Here is an 18,234-nt window from a genome sequence, read left to right as displayed (position 1 = left end):
CTCCTTCAAAACTCCTTCTTTTTTAGTTGAAGACTACATAGTCTTCCTCTATGGCAGTAACTTAAAATACTTCAACGATCGACAACTTAACTTCATCACAAGGGCAATTTTAATGTAGTAGCTTCATATATATTTTTTACTTTCTTCTACATCTAATATGTAGAAAAAAGTATTGAATTCGTGCAAATTTTAGAATTTTGATGGATTTGAACGTTTTGAGGTGTGCTGAGTCCATTTCGACCATTTTTGGAAAATGTCCGTCTGTCTGTGTGTGCATGTGTGTGACTAGTTTTTTTGTGGCTGCTTTATTAATGCAACAATAAGAAAGATAAATCGTAATAAACTGTCGTCTGCTTATTTCTCGTGATTTTAAATGTATGGAAATAATCGGAAATATTATCTCAAAATGATTTAAAATTTTTAACTGCTGCCATCTAATTAATTCAAGCATTTTAAAATTACTTTCAACTTTTGCTCTTTGCTTTTATTTTGCGATAATTCAGATATTGGGATGGTCGTCAAGTTTTCGCATGTGTAATTTTGTTTTTGTTGAGAATATTGCTTCCTCGTCAAGCATGGGGAGGGATCAGAATTATAAGAAAGATATAGAAGAAAGTTTCGTGATAGTCACAACATACTAGTTTTCATAAAGGTGTGATTTACAAATTGATCAAAGTCATAAAAGTTGGAGGTGAAAATATTATTAGATGCCTAAGGCATTTCATAAGTTAAGTAAAACATGCTTAAATGGTGCTTGGCTATTTTTTCAAGTTTTATGATCAGTTCTTTTCCCTCCGCCACACTCTCAGCAGCAAAAATCAGTTTGTAGAATTACGATTTAAATATTTAAAAATACATAAGTAGATGTACTAAATTAAATGATTGTGTTAAAAAAAACAATTGTTAAGTAAACTGCAGTTATGATATTAAGGGGATATTAATTAAAAGGGTCATCCACAAGTGATGTTATGCCTTGAGGGGGAGACAGGTTCGTTGAATTGACAAGGGGAAGAGAGAGGGTGACAAAAAAGGACATCACACAGTTACTATAACAATACGTTTATAAAAATTATGACATGTAACAAGAGGAGCAAGGAGAAGTGTGACACTGTAGCCCCGTTCACAACGCACTTTTCAACCCAGTAAATCCCCGCTCTCGCTCCGCAAAAAAAGATTGAAAAAATCCCCATTTCCATGTAAAAAGAGGTTTACCATTGTACCACAAAAAGCGGTTTTTACCGAGCATCCTTAGAGACTAGTAGACAAACTTGTTTCGCGTAATGCATTCTGGGTAAAATTCCGCTTTACTCCCAGAAGCAAGCAGGAGTAGTCCACATATACCCCGCAAATATCTGGAGTGCGGTGAAAAGCAGGTTTTTTTCCCGGGGTTGAAAGTGTCCATGGAAACAGCCCTCTTGTGACAAAGGGGGAAGAGGTCAAATGTGGTGAAAAAAATGTGATATCATCACATCATTTTTGGAAAGCGCATTAGCACTCCTTCAAAATCTCATTTTACTTCTTCAAAACTCCATCATTTTTTTTTTCTGAAATTGAGTATGAACAATGTGTAAATAAGAAATTAGCAACTTATTTTATTAAAACATTTTATGTAAAAGCTTTCATTTAATTCTGAAGAAAACAAAACAACTGAAGAAGACAAATAGTTTCATATGTGCACTGCAAAATCAGCTGACTAATCTAAGATCTATCAAGCCACTAAACTGTATTGTGACCTAAATTAAAAAAAATGCAATAAAAGATATGTTTTAAAAATCTTCAGATTTTTTTTTTTCAATATATATCATAAACATATATGACATTATTACACTGGTGGACAGTTGCTAAGGACGGATCAGAATGGGCTATGTAGCGGGCAAAAAAAGTAAGTGTGATTTGATGCCAAGTGAAATAAACTAATGTCAGAGCACTAGAACATTACAATGACAGTTTTTTGTGCTCTGAAATCCAGAAGGCATTGAAAAGTGTACAACGGACAAAAGGATCATTTTGTGCTGAATATATAAATGTGATAAAATGTAATTACCATCCACAGGCATTCCGGTGCAAGATGTCAATATGGGATATGGCCGCCAGGGAGAGCAATGCAAACATCTACATGTCGTTTGCTGCTTTGCACAACAATATCGAGCCGCTGTTGGGGTAATTTATCTTATTTCTTTATCATCCATGGATGAGGGTGTCCTTTTTTATTAGAGGGTGTTGTCGACCAGCAAGACTGCTCCACAAAGCATTCCAAACATTTTCAATGGTAGATCATGTGTTGGTCATTCAATGGGCTGTTCGATAACAAGTTGCGTTGTCATCCATCAGAACGAATTTATCGCCCACAGCACCACGGAACATGTAAACATGAGGTAGCAGAACAACATCAATGTATCGCTAGGCAGCCATAGTCTTTTTGGCAGCACATGAGCGGCGTACGGCCATTGGTCATGATCCCAGTTCACATTATGACACCACTAGTAGGATATTTGTCTTTTTTTTTAAATGTTTTCCAGCCTGTATTTAGTACTACTCTTACGCCAGATCAGTTGTCATCCACAATTAAATGACAGACTGAACCTGCTGTCATCTGAGAATAGTACACAAGCCCAGTCGACTTCTCTCCAATTGTGATGCTGACGACATCGTTACAAACGGGCAAAACGCTGACTTGTAAACAAATGGGGTATACAAATCAAGCTGTTTGGCGTGTAGTCCTACTGCTTGCAAACATCTAGCTAGTTTTTCAGGATATTTGCTTGCTAGTAGCAGCAGAAAATGCCTTTGCTACCTCAGTAACTGTGTGCGCTGGTTCACTTTTGTTGCTAGCACTATGTACCAATCTTCTGCTGATGTTGTACCTAATACACAACCACCCCTGTGACATTTGATATACATTCCATTTGTTTGAAATGATTTCCAAACCTTCGAAAGAACCCTGTGGCTAACGTCGAGCTCCCTGGTAACAACTGATACTTTTTGCCCTTATTCAAACTTGCCAGCAAGGCGACCACTCGTAAAATCATTTAAGGGACGTCAGGAATGCATACAAAAAAATTCAAGTTCTTCAAGTGATTCTTTCCGGTCAAATTCTGCCTTTGAACAACACAATGGTCGTTACACATCAAATCCTTTACATCTCTAATCAGCACTATCATGTGACGAGTATCGTCGTAAATCTAAAATTTCCATAAGCACAATGCGTCATACCTTATCCCGCACCTATGCTAATTTCCATATTTCTTTGCCTTCCATCTTGTGGATCCTAACGCCACTATTGCCATTCGTCCTTAGCAATAGTCCACCAGTGTATAATTAAATACATTTATAACAGATGGGATAATGAAATAATTTGCAGCCAAATTAGCTAAAGATTTAATTGCATTTTAAATATGTTTAAACAATCATAGATAAAATGTTCTTATTGGCAGGCTCGTGAATTTGGAAATATAAAAAAGACAAGTAAAAAGATTCAATAATTAATTAAAGTAACTAACTGATGGGTAGCAAGGGCATATATAAGGAAGGTGCCCGGGCCACCTCTAAAATCTGGATAAAAAAATTAAAGACAGTTATTATTTGGCTTTAATTTGCTCACAAATAATTTCTGAACTTTTAACTACAAAATAATAAAAATAATAATGATAGTGATAATAATAATTACTGTTACAAATTCTGCAAAAAAGTAATTATTTTTATGATTAATTTATTGTAATCTGGCTAAATTTGTTGTTTATTCCATTATTCTTCATCTAAAAATTATTGTAGTAACTTAACCTGTAAATAGTTTCTTGTAATGAAAATACAACTCCTTACATTCGACTGAAGTATAGGGTCTCCCCATTTCTGAATGATAAGATTTGTGAACGGAACAAAAAGAAGATATGAGAGATTTGTAGAACTTTGTAGGATTTTCTAGATATTTCTTTGCTTGGTATAAAACGCCAGGCATTTTGTGAATGGGGGGAGTTAGTTGGTTTGCTTTCTAACTGTGAAGTTTCGTTTCTCGTTGCGCTTCGCTGTGTTATTGCGTATTTTGATGTAAATGAGTGTTTTACCGTTGAGTTTACGTGTTAATTGATGTTTGCCTAATTGCTATGGTTAATTTAGCAGTTGTTAACGATACTTCTTATACAAAATTGTAAATAAATCTCCTGTGTTTTCTCAAGAAACGTGTCGTCATTTAAAGAAAGTTTGAAGCTGCATGGAACTGGTAACATTATAATACGTTAGATCAGGGATTTCCGAACTGGGTGCTCTGCAGGAAGAGGTGAGTAGTGCTGCGAAGTGCTCGTGGTGACAATAACAAGTAATGTAAATGCACTAGTAGTGGCCACAGTTAAGCATATTTTGTGTCTTTTTTATAATGTGGGTCTACAATATTAATTCTAATTTTAAAACTCAATGAGCATATTATAGCCCAACTATTCTGTAATCGTCCCATTTTCTAAAAATGCTAGAATTTCAATTTTTTATCCATTTTTTCCCGAACTTCAAATTTGATCCATTAGTGGCCACTCCAAAATCTGAGATTTTCAGTAGTGGCCACAAGCATGAGTCAGTAGTGGGCAATTTTTTTATAGCTCCAGTAAATCAGCTGCACAGTAAAAAAAATTAAAAAGAACTTTTTAAATCTGTGCTGTCATGAAAGAGATTTCAGTATTAAGGATGAGTGGCATTTTTCTTACACTGCTCGCGGTATAGGATCATGTGATGGCGCGGGTGGTACAGTCAAAAGAGAAGCAACAAGGGCAACTCTTCAAATGCCATACCAAACCAAATTACGACACCTATGCAACTGTACCAAAGGGCAAAATCTGACCCTTCAATGATCGTGGACTTCAGTTTTGCCAACCAAGATGAATATATTGAAAATGCAGAACAGCTCTCTCATTGTTTCCAGCAAGCAGTGCCAATACCAGCAACTAAAAAGATGCATGCTTTTATTCCCTCCAGCTGTGAAGCAAGGGTGAGTGCTGCAGCATTTTTATTTTCTCCATCATCAACCAAATATTCTGTCATCTCATATGGAGGAAGGGTTTTTTTCACGATGAAAGATCTAAATGGATATGTCATTTCCATATATGATAAAATATGGTGGGTAAGTTATTTTGGCCAAAAATGAAGATAATGAAGTGAAAGTACTCCACCAACCAGGCCCTTTCCTTCACTATCATATTCATGACAGACATTCTTTGGATACACTGCTCGGACGTTATTTGCAAATGCTAAGTAAATCCTACTACGCTAACAGGCTCGACATATACTCTACAGCTGAAGAAAAGAACAAATTTGTAAAGATTTTGCAACTTAGAGACTAAAAAACTCAGATAATCATAGGACAATGCTAATGTTCTCTTTTTCTAAAAAATGAAATTTAATGTTTTTTTTAAAATATTTATTTATTTACAGTGAACCCTCGTTTTATGCGGGTTTATTTTACGCGGTTTTGATTATACGCGGTTTAAGATTTGACACCTTTATTTTATTTTACGCGGATGAGTTTCGGTTTTACGCGGATGCGGCAATGCAAACACATAAAATTTTCCCCTCTTTCAAAATCCAAACTCCTGAAGGCTGCAGATTTGCACGTAATCAACTGCATTTTGGCATGCTAATAATCGAGCTTGGGCCACTAGAGACATTTCATGCAATTAGTTCCAGAGCTCTTTCCAGAAGTAAAGTTATTAAACTCATACAGTTCAGAACTCACTGGAAGAAGAGCTTTTAGGAGTGACAAACGAGGATACCAACGTTGGCGATGTTGGTATCAAACGTTCACATTGAAAATTTTGAGCCATTCCTAGGCAATAGAAATGATCTTTCTGATTTGTTAGTGAATGAAGATTCTATCATGGAAGTGACGCAAGCTATCATGGATGCGTTAAAACTCTGCTAAGAATTACGGAGAAAAATTCTTAATGACTGCCAAAAGACTATCATAGCTAGCTCCTCTTTATAAACAGACCAGGAAATTAATTTATGTTTTCTTTGTGCATGTTGTGCATAAAAGTCGATATAAGTACACATTGAACTTATTATACAATTCGTCATTACTATAATGAAGTATTTTGTTATCTACAGAACCAAACTCCTATTTTAACACTGGTATTAGATTTCAATTTACGCTGCATTTTCATGGAACGTAGCCCCCCGCGTAAAACGAGGGTCTACTGTACTTATTTATTTTACAATTATTATAAAAAAATCAAATTTTATATAAGCACAATTTACTAGAAGATTTTACATTGCTATTAGCAGTTTATTTATAGTTTTGATCAATCTATAAGAAAGCCATTTGCCCCAAATGCGGAAATTTAGATATATATGTGAAACTTGTCCTCTCTGTATCATATGTTCCCATAAAGACCCTATTATGAAATTTGGTGAGATGTCTGATTTTTATCAGAATTTTAAAATGGTCAATTTTTGGGAAATTTAAATTTTAAAATTAAATAAAATTTTAAAATAAATCTTTTTTGATTTCATCAAATTGCACATCAAATTAAAGCAGATTAAAAGAGCTTTAAAACAAGACCAATTTGAAGCTTGTATCTTTTATAGTTTCTTAGAAAATGAGGATTAGCCATTTCGAAGTGTAGCATTTTTTAATGAAAATTTGATTAATTGATAATTAATAACTTTTGAATGAGGTGAAAGAAAATTTTTTTCAGCACATTCATTCATGACTAGGTTCATGTACCAAGGTTTATCCAGTTCTGTGACGGTCCGTCCTAAACCGTGTGATGATTTGACATGGAATTACTCAAAGAGAAACTTCTAAAGGGGTAGAATCCGTGAATCTGAATTTGAAACAAATGAAGATATGCACTTTTCCTGAAGTAGAATCATCTGTATTCAAGTGGTTCCAGCAGTATCAAAATCAAAATCATGTTTTTGATTTTTTTCCTCTCAGTAATTTTGATTAAACTGTGCATATTGTGCTTAAAAACTATTAAGTTCTGTAATTTTGTCTGTTATATGTACATATTAAAATATTCGAGGGTTTTTAATATTAAAATGTCGAAAACCCAAACTAGCTGTAAGTCGAACTTCCAGTAAGTCCAAGTTTTTCATTGGTCCCTTTAGATTTGAGTTATCACAAACTGACAGTACTATTTGACATAGATAAAAAATAAAAAAGCTTACAGTTTGAATTATTACAGGATCAGGCATTTCATCTTCTTTTAAATTTTCAAATTTCCCAACTCTTCCTGAAATAATACTAACACTATCTATTATGAACATAAAATGAAAATTGTCAAACCTTTTATGCATTGATTAAACATGATATTTGACAAAAAATTTTATACAAGAGATTTTAAAAAGCAATGTCAAGTACGAAATTTAAGGCCAAATACTTTTCATTCTTAGAAGCTAAAACTTATCGTAGAAAATTTATATTCAGGGCAGTTAAACAGTCTACTCACATTATACAAAATGCTTGAACCACTTTTTGCAGATTAAAGAATGTAGTCTAAAAATTATTTTAATGAAGTAATAGAAAAGTAAAAGATACTTTTTTAGGCCTAAATTATCATAAGTATTTTACTGTATGAGAGATTCAGTACTAAATATGCTTTTGTTTTTTTGTTTTTTAACTTACAATCATTTGATGAAATCTCAAAATAAACTAATTTGATGTTTAGTTTTTTTTATTCCAATTAAAATTCATGAATGAACTATAGTCGGGGGCAAACCTAACTTGGCAGCATTGTAATGCTGTGGTTAGGGTCTGCGTAAACCTCACAATGCTGCCAGATTAGGTTTGCCTTAACTATAGTTTTAACAGTGAATACCTTCAACTATAAATGCAAATTTAGTTCATCTACAAAACTTATAATGTATAATAGACAGTGGTGTACCCATAGGATATAATCCATCTACGCGGTATGCTATCAAACATTTTGTAAACATATAGCATATAAAGTAACGTAAAGTAATAAGGTCGGATGTCTTTTCATCCATAAGCTCACTACGTTTTGCATTGAAAAAGGCGTTTCCTGAAACGCTGAAACATATGTCTGCAGTAATCTGCGAATTAGTGCTTATTTGACATTGTTACTTTACTGTTCAGAACAAAGGTATTTATTTATCTTACATAGCATATACCCTCAAGATTCAAATATTTTCATGTTATGACATATTATGTATCTGATCCCATACAAATACTGTACGTAATGGATTACTGGGAGTATACCCGCAGAAAAAAAGATAGGAGCATCACTGATTATAGATATTTGCATGCATTAATTTCACAAAAAAAAAAGTAAATCAACAAGCTCTGGGCACAGCTAGGCTGGTCCTAGTCTATTTAACCAACCCCCAGTGAACACAGAGTTGTCCTATTTCGTCCACTCCGGGAAAAACCTGAAAAAAACTGTCCCGGACAAAATGTGATTTTGTCCATTTCGTCCACTTTTTCAGTGAACTGAAAGTTTTTATTTGAAAATTTGAAGTTTGAAAATAATAAATAATTATATAGATTCCTTCCTATTCAAGTAATATTTTAATATAAAAATATAGCATGCATAAATACGTACATAAAAATTGATTATGAAATATTTTAAAAGTGAAAATGAAAAAAGTAAGATCAGTTGAAGTTTATGTAAGTGTGTATAGAAATTAAAATCAAAACAAACACATCAGATGTACATTTTAAGATGTTTATCTGTGATATGGAAGTTTATTGCCCATAACAAATGCATTTATAAAATTAAAAGTATAAAAAGCTTTTAAAAGTTGGAGTCTCAAAACATTAAAAATCATATTAAAAAAAAAACTACTTGATATTAATAAAGAAATGTTGACATGAAGTGAAATCTAATCTTGTAATACAAGTACAAATGTGATGATCAGCAACAGGCTCTGAACCCAGCTGCGCTGCTTCTAGTCAATTTATTAGTCCCAAATTTATATTAATAGCCTTTTAAAACTCTAACAGCCTGCTTATTATAGCCTCTTCCCATACACTGTTCTGAGTATATACAACCCAAATAAAGTAGTAATTTTTCGTAATTTGTATGACATTAACATGTCCATAAAAACATGCAGATAACATTAATATTTTAATATGGGACAACATCAATAAAAACTCAAAAAATGTAACAGTAAAATGTTTTTTGTCTATAAATCTTTGTTTTGTATATGTGTCTCCAAGCATTTCATTTGACTTTTCCATTAACTTTAACTTCTACAATTGTAATTTTTACTAGTGTGTAATCATGTCCAATAGCTCATTCACATTCTAAATTTCATTACTTTTAAGTAAATTATGATCTAAAATTAGTTGCACCAATGTGTAATTAAAATTTTTACGGATTTATTAAATTCTAAAGTTAACAATCATTATATTTCAGGGCCCAATACAGGCTGATTTTGCTACCGTTTTTCGGTACCTTCACAAAAATTTTGTTTTGAAATCGGTACTTTCACAAAAATCAAGTAATAAAATCAGTAGCTTCACAAAAACATCGAAAATTTCACAAAAATTTGCATTTTAAAATATAAAATTTGTTTCTCTGTTTAAAACAAAATATATTCATAAAATAAAATTATAAGCAGGTTTATATGAACAATCACTTAAATAGAAACCTTCTTGTAGTATTTTAACTAATTTTTAGTTGTTTCTCACCAAAGTGTATTTATGCAATATTATCACAATCTTTAAACATCTGTTTTGAGGAACCGTTTTTCTCATAATTTCCTATATTATACACAGTACATAGACCATTAAGCTGAAATTACGATGGTATTTTTCGTACTTCTTAGGTTTTTAGCTACCCTCCCCCCCCCCCCCAAAAAAAACGAAACCTGTTAAAAATAATACTAGATGACATTTACACTTTTCGAACTAAAATTTCACTTGTTACACTACTTCTTTTATAAAAATTAGGATGTCTCTAAAATTTCACAAAAACAATGCTGATAAAAAAACTTTCACAAAAATAGAATGATGGAATACTTTCACAAAAATAGGTAGCGAGAAAAAAATCCTGGATTGGCCCCTGTATTTTAATTAAACCATTAACTCATAATAGATAATATATTAAAATTATATACTAATTTTGTACACCATAACAATAAATTTATGTATGGATAATCAGTTGATTTTTCATTCCGTCCATTTTGTCCAATTTCTTCCGGTGTCTCGGACTTTTTACAAAAAAGTGCACAAAATAGCAACCCTGAGTGAACACCTATGGCTTCTAGATTAGCTAGAAATTTGAATGGCTTAAGTCTGATATTATCTAAACCTGATCTATTAGCATTTTTTTTTTCTGTGTTAAAGATTATTTACATTTCTGCAGAGGAAAGAGGAATCTTTCAAATTTCTGTTCTCCTTTTGCATTTACCACTGAAAAAAAAAAAAAGTTTTCTTTGATGATAGATTTATGGTGCATTTTTAACTGCTGATTCCATATTTTGTTTGATGCTCTACATTTTCTGTCCATAAATAATGGCTCAGATTTGTTTCTATCATTAGTTTAAGGAAATTTGGCATAAAATTTATTTGGTCCATAGGTGTATGCACAACACAGCCCCCCCCCCCTTTTTTTTACTTCCTTTTACAAAAAAGGAAGTATTGTATTCGCAAAAAAAATTTCACTCAAAAATCAGCATTAATTTCCATTTTGCTCACCCCCGAATGAATGTTGAGTTTTTTTTTCAACCCGACCACACGTGGATATATTGCCTAGGAACCTACAGACACCCGAAATATCTATTTTGTTGACCCCCAAATTAATTACAACGAATTTTCTCGTGACGTCTGTATGTAAGTATGTATGTGCGTATGTATCTTGCATTGTTCAAAAACGGTATGTCCTATAAAGTTGAAATTTGGTACGTAGACTCCTAGTGAGGCCTAGTTGTGCACCTTCCCTTTTGGTTGCATTTGGATGTTCCTAAGGAGGGTTTTTGCCCCTTTTTTGGGGGAAATCATTTTTAGTTTCGATGAAATTGAAGTGGTGTTATAATTTGTCGGACACTTGACGATATATCGCCAGTCTTTTGTTCGCCAAGTTTTGTCGCCAACTGGGCAACAAATTTGGCGATTTTTTTTTTTTAAAATTTGGTTTCAATTTGGCCTTTGTTGGTGATATTCAGAGAGTAAACAATTGAATCAGATTAAAATTGCTAATAATGGGGAAATGACATTAAAATGGGGTAAAAGGAAGTCTGTGATGCACACATCAGCTTGTGTTTTTGGAAGTTCGATTTTGTTCCTTTTTTATTAAATTTTTAAGTGACCTTTTTGTAAATTTTGTAATTTGGGGACCAAAAAAAAAAAAAAAACTCATGCTCTAAATTTTGACAGCAATTGAAAAGTTTATTTTTCCCCCCTTAAATTGATTTAAAGCTTCAAAGACAGCTAGAACAACCAAATTTATCAAATTTTAGCCAGGCCAAAAAAATTCAGGAGGCTTTTATCGATATAAACCAATTAAAAAAATCCACCTTCTATAAGAAAAAACTGGCCCGTTTAAGGAAAATATTTTTGGTATTATTATTTTAATTAAATCAAAATGAAAATGATATTTATATCATTAATGCAATTACTACTGTTTTTACAAAGTCCATGAAACAAGACTAAAAATTACTTGTTAAACATGATGCAGAACAGAAAGAGAAATCTTTATATTTTTCACTCCCACACTCATATGTTAATAACTTAATTATTTCCGTTGCATAATAAAATCTATAGAAACTCCCTGAAATGTACCTTTTTACTGTAAGCTTCATTTAAGCAAAATATTTTAATGAAATTTTCAGTTTTAAATGATAAATAGGTAGTTTTTACCGCATGGTTTACTTTTAACTTATGTTATATATATATATATATATATATATATATATATATATATATATATATATATATATATATATATATATATATATATCTATCTATCTATCTATATATATATATAAATATATATATATAAATATATATATTTATATATTTATATATATATATATATTTATATATATATATATATCTATCTATATATATATATATATATATATATATATATATATATATATATATATATATTAAGGTGTTAATCTATGCCAACAGAAATTTAATGAATGCAGAATTTAGTTCTGTTTTATACAAATTCACAACAAGATTGATAAAAAAACGCAATAACAAGGCATGAAAAAAAATTGAAGAATTTTAAAAAGTCAAAAAGCCAGTCTTCTAACAGCCGTGAGAACAGATGGCTCTTTAGATTGACTCACAGAGTGGCGTAGAGGTTGGGTGCTTGTTATACACCCAAGGTTGCGAGTTTTCAAGTATTAATGGCTGTCTGCTGATGGTGATGCAACATAAAAGAATGCAGGCCAGCTCCTGGGGAATGCACTAGGTCTGCAAATGTGAGGAACAAATAAGCAGCCTTTAGAAACAAACTATATACTGGCAATGGATACAAAAATTTATCTGTAAAATCAAGGGTCCCCATCCCCCTAAATATCGTGAACCTACCTCCAAATACAAGAGTCCTCCCCCAAAAAGTAAAAAATACCCCTCAAAACACTCTTCCTCTCTCCCAAAAAAATTTCAATGCTGCAGTCTGCGCCATGACCCCCCCCCCCTTCCCCAGGTAAAATGCTTTAAGTCAACATTTACAGCTGTTATTATTTTTTATGAAGTAAAAAGCTAAAACTTTTTGCATAGTAAATCAAGAATATTTTCGTGCTAAGTGTGCAAGAAGAATTTTAACGGGCTGAATTGAAAGGCAAAGCCTTATAGGTCGACACTAGATACAATTGGTCAAATTCGACTCCTAACAATACTAGTTCTTATTAACTACCTGCAGTGCGAAAAACTCATTGCATGAGGATTAATTTTATTTCTATTTTGAAAGCTTGGATGATTCATAACAGAAACTATCAATGAAATGACATTCAATGATGACAAAACACTTGGGTTTTGTAAATAAAACTTACAGACTGCACAACAGCTTAAGTTTTATTGGAAGCTATTTTATTTATGAACATTGCAGATATTAATTGTCTCTTATAAAAGTTAAAAGGAAAGAAAAGGGTGGCAAATGAATCAAGAAGACAAAAGGGAAAAATTGCAGCTGAACTATTTCTTTTTTAATGTATTTATTAAGGAAATGGAAAAAAATAACGATCAATACAATTGTTAGGCCTGGGTTGTTACTAAAGGGTAAAACTGGAAAAATTCTTTAATTGCTAGTGGTCAGAAGTATGAATTACATTAGTAGCATCTTATTTGAAAATTTGGCCATTTTTTCAAAATTTAAAGGAAAAAAACAATGTATTTTTCAATTTTATTGAGGTTAATACGTGTAATATAACATCTAATATACATTTTTATTTTGAGGTGGCATTTTTTTTTATCATCATTTTTTTTTCAGTTAACCAGCCTGCGGCCGGTGGTGACCGCTTACTTTGCCCGTTACCTTTTAACTATATAAAGAAGCAAAGCACATAAAATAGCCAATACACATAGAGAGCAAAGTAATCACAAAAAAAAAAAAAAAGTTAAAATCTTAAAATCAAGTACCAGGTTTGATTTCTTTTTCCAATAACTCAATTTCTATATCTTCCGTGTTTGGATCTATGTTTTTCACAATTCCTTCCTTAAATTTTCAAAAAATATTTATTAATGAAAAGAATAACAACATAAATAAAGGAATGTTAAAGAACTGGATAATTAAGACAGTTAGAAACACAAACGAGGTTTGTCCAGAAAATACGTATAAAAGTTGAATAATAACTTTCTTTTACAATCATTCAGGAACTAGCAAAAATACCCGGCGTTGCCTGGGTTAGTAATAATTGTGAGAAACAATCGCTGCTTTCATTCGTTTTCTGTTTCAATTGAAAGAACTCAAAACTCACCACTTTGATGTGATTAAAAATGGAGCTTCTTTTTTACACATAAAAGTAAAACAGCAATAGGTATAAAGAACGAAATAGTATTCAGTTAGAAACGAAAGCACGACATTTAAACACATAAAAATTTGAAGAATTTCCGAAATATGAAATTTTACTAGTTCAAAAATATTTATCAGTTAATATTTCTTTCTTTCTTTTCTTTTTTTTTGAACATAGTCTAAAACTTTTTCTATATAGCTATTGAAATACAAACGGTTTCAAAAAATGTAGACGCCTGCAATCCCATTATACTTGCTCTAGTTATTTTGGGAAATTTTAATTATTGTGAGTTCTTGGTGTGATTTAAAATGTTACCAAATTTGCAGTAATCCTTCTGGGATACCTTGAATAATCCCTACTTTGTAAAACTTTCTGTTACTAATTTTCATCAAAGAGATATTGTTGCCAGATACTCAGATATTTTTGGTGACCATAAAATGATGCTAAATATTTTCTTTTGAAATAAGTAGTAAAACTTGGCCGTGTTTGAAATTGCACACAAAGACAAACTGATGGAAGTTTATGTGTTTTTTATAGATTTGCCTAATTTAGTTAGCAGATTATTTGACATTTTAACAAAAGTTTTAAAGATTCTTTTAATTGCGATATTTTGGTTATATGGTGAAATGAAAGTCGAGAAACATTATTACATAGTCTTTGGCTGCAAAAACAGAGCCAGTTGGAAAGATTGCCTTACATTATAATTGAATCATTATGATTAATTATTAAAACTCGTTTGTAAGTAATAAACTTACACATATTTTGAAAAGACTCTTTTTCTCAGAATAGGAAAAAATAGGCTTTTCTGCCAATATGTTAAAGCCCAATTGGTTAAAATCTCTTATGTGAGTGAGGAAAAATTAATGTCATATTTGAAATCAGTGCACCTAATTGAATAAAAGTCACACATTACCACCGTACAAATCACTTTTTCATGACCCGAATTTTTCAGGACTGAAATTTTAGACTATAAAACACTTTCTATTTTCTAACCGTATTGCCAAAATTAATTGCCTTTTTACTTAGCACCATTATTGATTTTACATAGATTACAACAAAAATCCTAAGAAAGTAATAAATTCCATGTTTACTCCAGAGAAGTCTTGATTCAAAATTTTCATTATGATTGCTATTAATATTGCTATTGAAAGGCAATGAATTTTTGTAACAATGGGTTTTATATTTAATTATTAAACAGGGAAATAGCATGAAATTTACTGTTTTCCATCATAACTTTTTTGAACTAAGTTTTATAGAAAAAAATTATAGCCTATGTTGCCTCCTGAAAATGTACCTATCTGTGGTAAAAAAAAATGGTTAAAATTGGTCCAGTAGTTTAGATGTTTACCCCGGACATCCTTACATACAGAAATAACCATTTATGTATACAAATTACAATATGGTCTCCTCAAAGTACTCTCCCTGGGACAAGATGCACTTCTGCCAATGCCGTTTCCACTGCTGATAACAGTTCTGAAAGTATTCAGTTGTGATGCTGTTCAGTTGCCATGTTGCTTCTGCTTTGATCGCTTCCACATCTCCCAAGTGCTGCCCCCGAAGCACTATTTTGCTTTTTGGGAACAGGAAGAAATCACAAGGAGCTAAATCAGGTGAATAAGGCAGGTGGTCTGTCACGGTAATTGAGCTTCGGTCCAAAAACCCACTCACAACGAGCGACGTGTGTGCGAGCGTATTTCTTCATTTCAAGTTTCTGTGTCAGAATTTGGTGAATGATTGTTTTGGGGATTGACAGCTCGTCAGCTATCATTCAGACTGTCAACCAACGGTCTTTAAGAACCCAAGCCTGAATTTGTTCAACATTTTCATCAGAACTCGACGTCGAGATGTGTCCTGGCAAGGGTCTCCTTTCATGTCTTCTCGGCAGTCTTGCATAATATAGGCGAATGTGCAAACCATGTTCGCAGAAATTTTTTTTTAAAACTACTAACGTTAATTTTAAAAAAGAAAGGAAATTAAAAGACCCCCCCCCCCCGCCCCACATTTTATTTGTTTCTTTCAAATATTTTCCTCTTTGCTTTTTTCTTATGCAAAATAGATCGAAAAAATGATTTCTCCTTGGAATCGTGATTATAGAACGCAAATTACTTAAAGACAAAGACTCAAGACAAAGGAGCTAAGAGGCCATTCGTTAATTACGTAAGGTATACATGGTGAGGGGGGTTGGAAAAATCTCTACATACCCTTACTTCGGGGGGGGGGGGGGAGTCAAACCTATTCTTACATAATATTTTCCAAGTCGATATTTTACATTAGAAATCGTGTGGTCAAGTGGTTTAACACAGGGATTATATTTCATTTGTGTCTGGAAGGTAAAAATATATGATGAGCTGTTTTTTTATTTCTTTTACAAAGAATGAATAGTGTAAAATTAAATAAAAGAATCGCACTATGTATGGCATGTTTAATTTTTAACGAGTATTGCATCATGTACAAAAAAAAAAAAAAAAAAATGGAAAAAACATTTAGTCCAGATTCCAACCTTTTAGTACATATTTCTTTACATCAAAAAAAGGTTTAATTTAATAATAGTGAATTTAATAACGATTCCAGTGATGTAAGATGTTATTCTATTATTTTTAAAAACCAAATGGAATCTTATGTAAGAATGGGGGGGGGGGGGGGGTAAAAAAATCTTACGTACCCATGGGGGGAGGGGAGGTCAAAAATTACCAAAATTGTCCTTACATTATTTATGAATGGCCCCTAACGGTTATAAATGGAGACTACTTCTACTATAACTGTATAGTTGTTTATTTTACACAACCTGAATCGCGTAAGAAGAAAATTCAAGCTATGTAAAATAAACAACTTTACAGACTACAGAATGGTCTCTATTGGTGAATCCTGCTGCAAATTGAATTTCACTGCATTGGCGTTGAGAAAAAAAAGCACAGAAAATCCGCACTAGACTGTCCCAAAGTTTGGGAATTTTTTTTTTTAATTTCAACTTATGACCATGGGCATACCATGGGTAGTTTTGACATTTGATGTAAAAAACTGTCTTGCCAAATTTTAAACCATTTGAAGAGTATTAACGGACAGCTCAACACACTTAAAAACTTTAAAAACGTAATTTATTGAGAAATATTTTTGTTCCTCTAAGTTTTATAAGATTTACACAACACAAAAACATTTTTTCTTATACTTTTCTTTTAATAATCAGCAATAATTAAAATTGTAAATGTTCTTTTTGCTGAAATTACTTTTCAAAATATTTTTAACGGAAATTCTACCAATTTTCAGTTTGATTTCCGCCATTTGAAAAATAAGTTGATGCTGTTCTTCATCATTAATTAGTTGCAAATTAAAATCTCTTGCTAATTTAACTGCTCACTCAGCACAATCATTTGCTACCTTTAATGCTGACACTACTTCCTTAACTTGGGTGTAATCATTTCTTTTAGCTCAGGTATGATCATCAGCTTGTAAACAAATAGTATAAAATTTCATTACAATAAACTGAGTCTGAAAAAAAATCCAACAATGGTCCACTCTGAAAAGATTTAATATCTTTGAATTCTAGTTTTCTAAAATCCTTTCCAGATTATGGTCACCGTCAAGCTTTAACCATGGCTGCTTTTTTCTTTGGAGGCACGAGATCTGAGAAAAACAAATCCATCTAAATCTACATTTAGATACCAAAATGTATTTAATTTTTTTGTTTGTTAAATGTTTTGAATTTATTTTTTTTAAGTGCTCTATAAGAGTCACTTCACTATTAGTTTCTTTATAATTCTGATATTTGTAGAAGATGTAAGTCATTATGTATCTCGTGGCAGCTACTACGGGCCAAATTTTTACATAGATTTGTTGTCATGAGGGCTTACAAAATGGCAAAATTCTTTTAATTGAGCAAAAATGGCAATTTGTAGTTCTAGAAGACCACATGTGGTCCTATAATGGATAGAATAGTTCAAACGCATTAGTAGCCAGGATTTCTAGTATGTGATGCCTATATACCAAAATTAGGAGATGCTTTTGAAACTTATTCTGAATTTAAAAACTTAGCTAAAGGGTAAAATGAAACTTCACTATAAAAAATAAAAATAATTAAAACTTAATGAAAAATGAAAAGAATGTAAACTTTAGTTTGTGTACAAAATGCTAACATGTAGTTTTAATTCGAGAGCCACAGTAAGTCAGGAACAAAACGACAATGTTCTTCTACATACGATGGCGGTTAAAATTAAGAGGTTCAGAGTTCTGAAAATACTAAAGTTAACTAGAACTGATTGCTTTTAATGTGAAAAACATTATGTTTTAAACTTTATTATGCTTTAGATGTACAAATTAATAAAC

The 18,234-nt window shown here is 32.0% G+C and overlaps 1 protein-coding gene across 1 annotated transcript in view; it reads right to left on the bottom strand.

The window, feature by feature from the left end:
• Positions 1-1,595: 1,595 nt before the first annotated feature.
• LOC129234617 (coilin-like) overlaps positions 1,596-18,234 on the bottom strand; it is a 39,827-nt gene continuing 23,188 nt past the window's right edge. The window contains exons 5-7 of the mRNA XM_054868650.1: positions 13,541-13,616; positions 7,153-7,217; positions 1,596-1,733 (exon numbers count right to left, since the gene is read on the bottom strand). Of these exons, the coding sequence (XP_054724625.1) occupies positions 1,686-1,733; positions 7,153-7,217; positions 13,541-13,616 (189 nt within the window). The 3' untranslated portion in view covers positions 1,596-1,685. The remainder of the gene's footprint in view (positions 1,734-7,152; positions 7,218-13,540; positions 13,617-18,234) is intronic.

The sequence above is a fragment of the Uloborus diversus genome, chromosome 1 (assembly GCF_026930045.1).
Source record: "Uloborus diversus isolate 005 chromosome 1, Udiv.v.3.1, whole genome shotgun sequence".
NCBI classification, from domain to species: domain Eukaryota; kingdom Metazoa; phylum Arthropoda; class Arachnida; order Araneae; family Uloboridae; genus Uloborus; species Uloborus diversus.
Note: the sequence above shows the minus strand (reverse complement) of the source record. Positions and strands in the feature narration are given on the sequence as shown.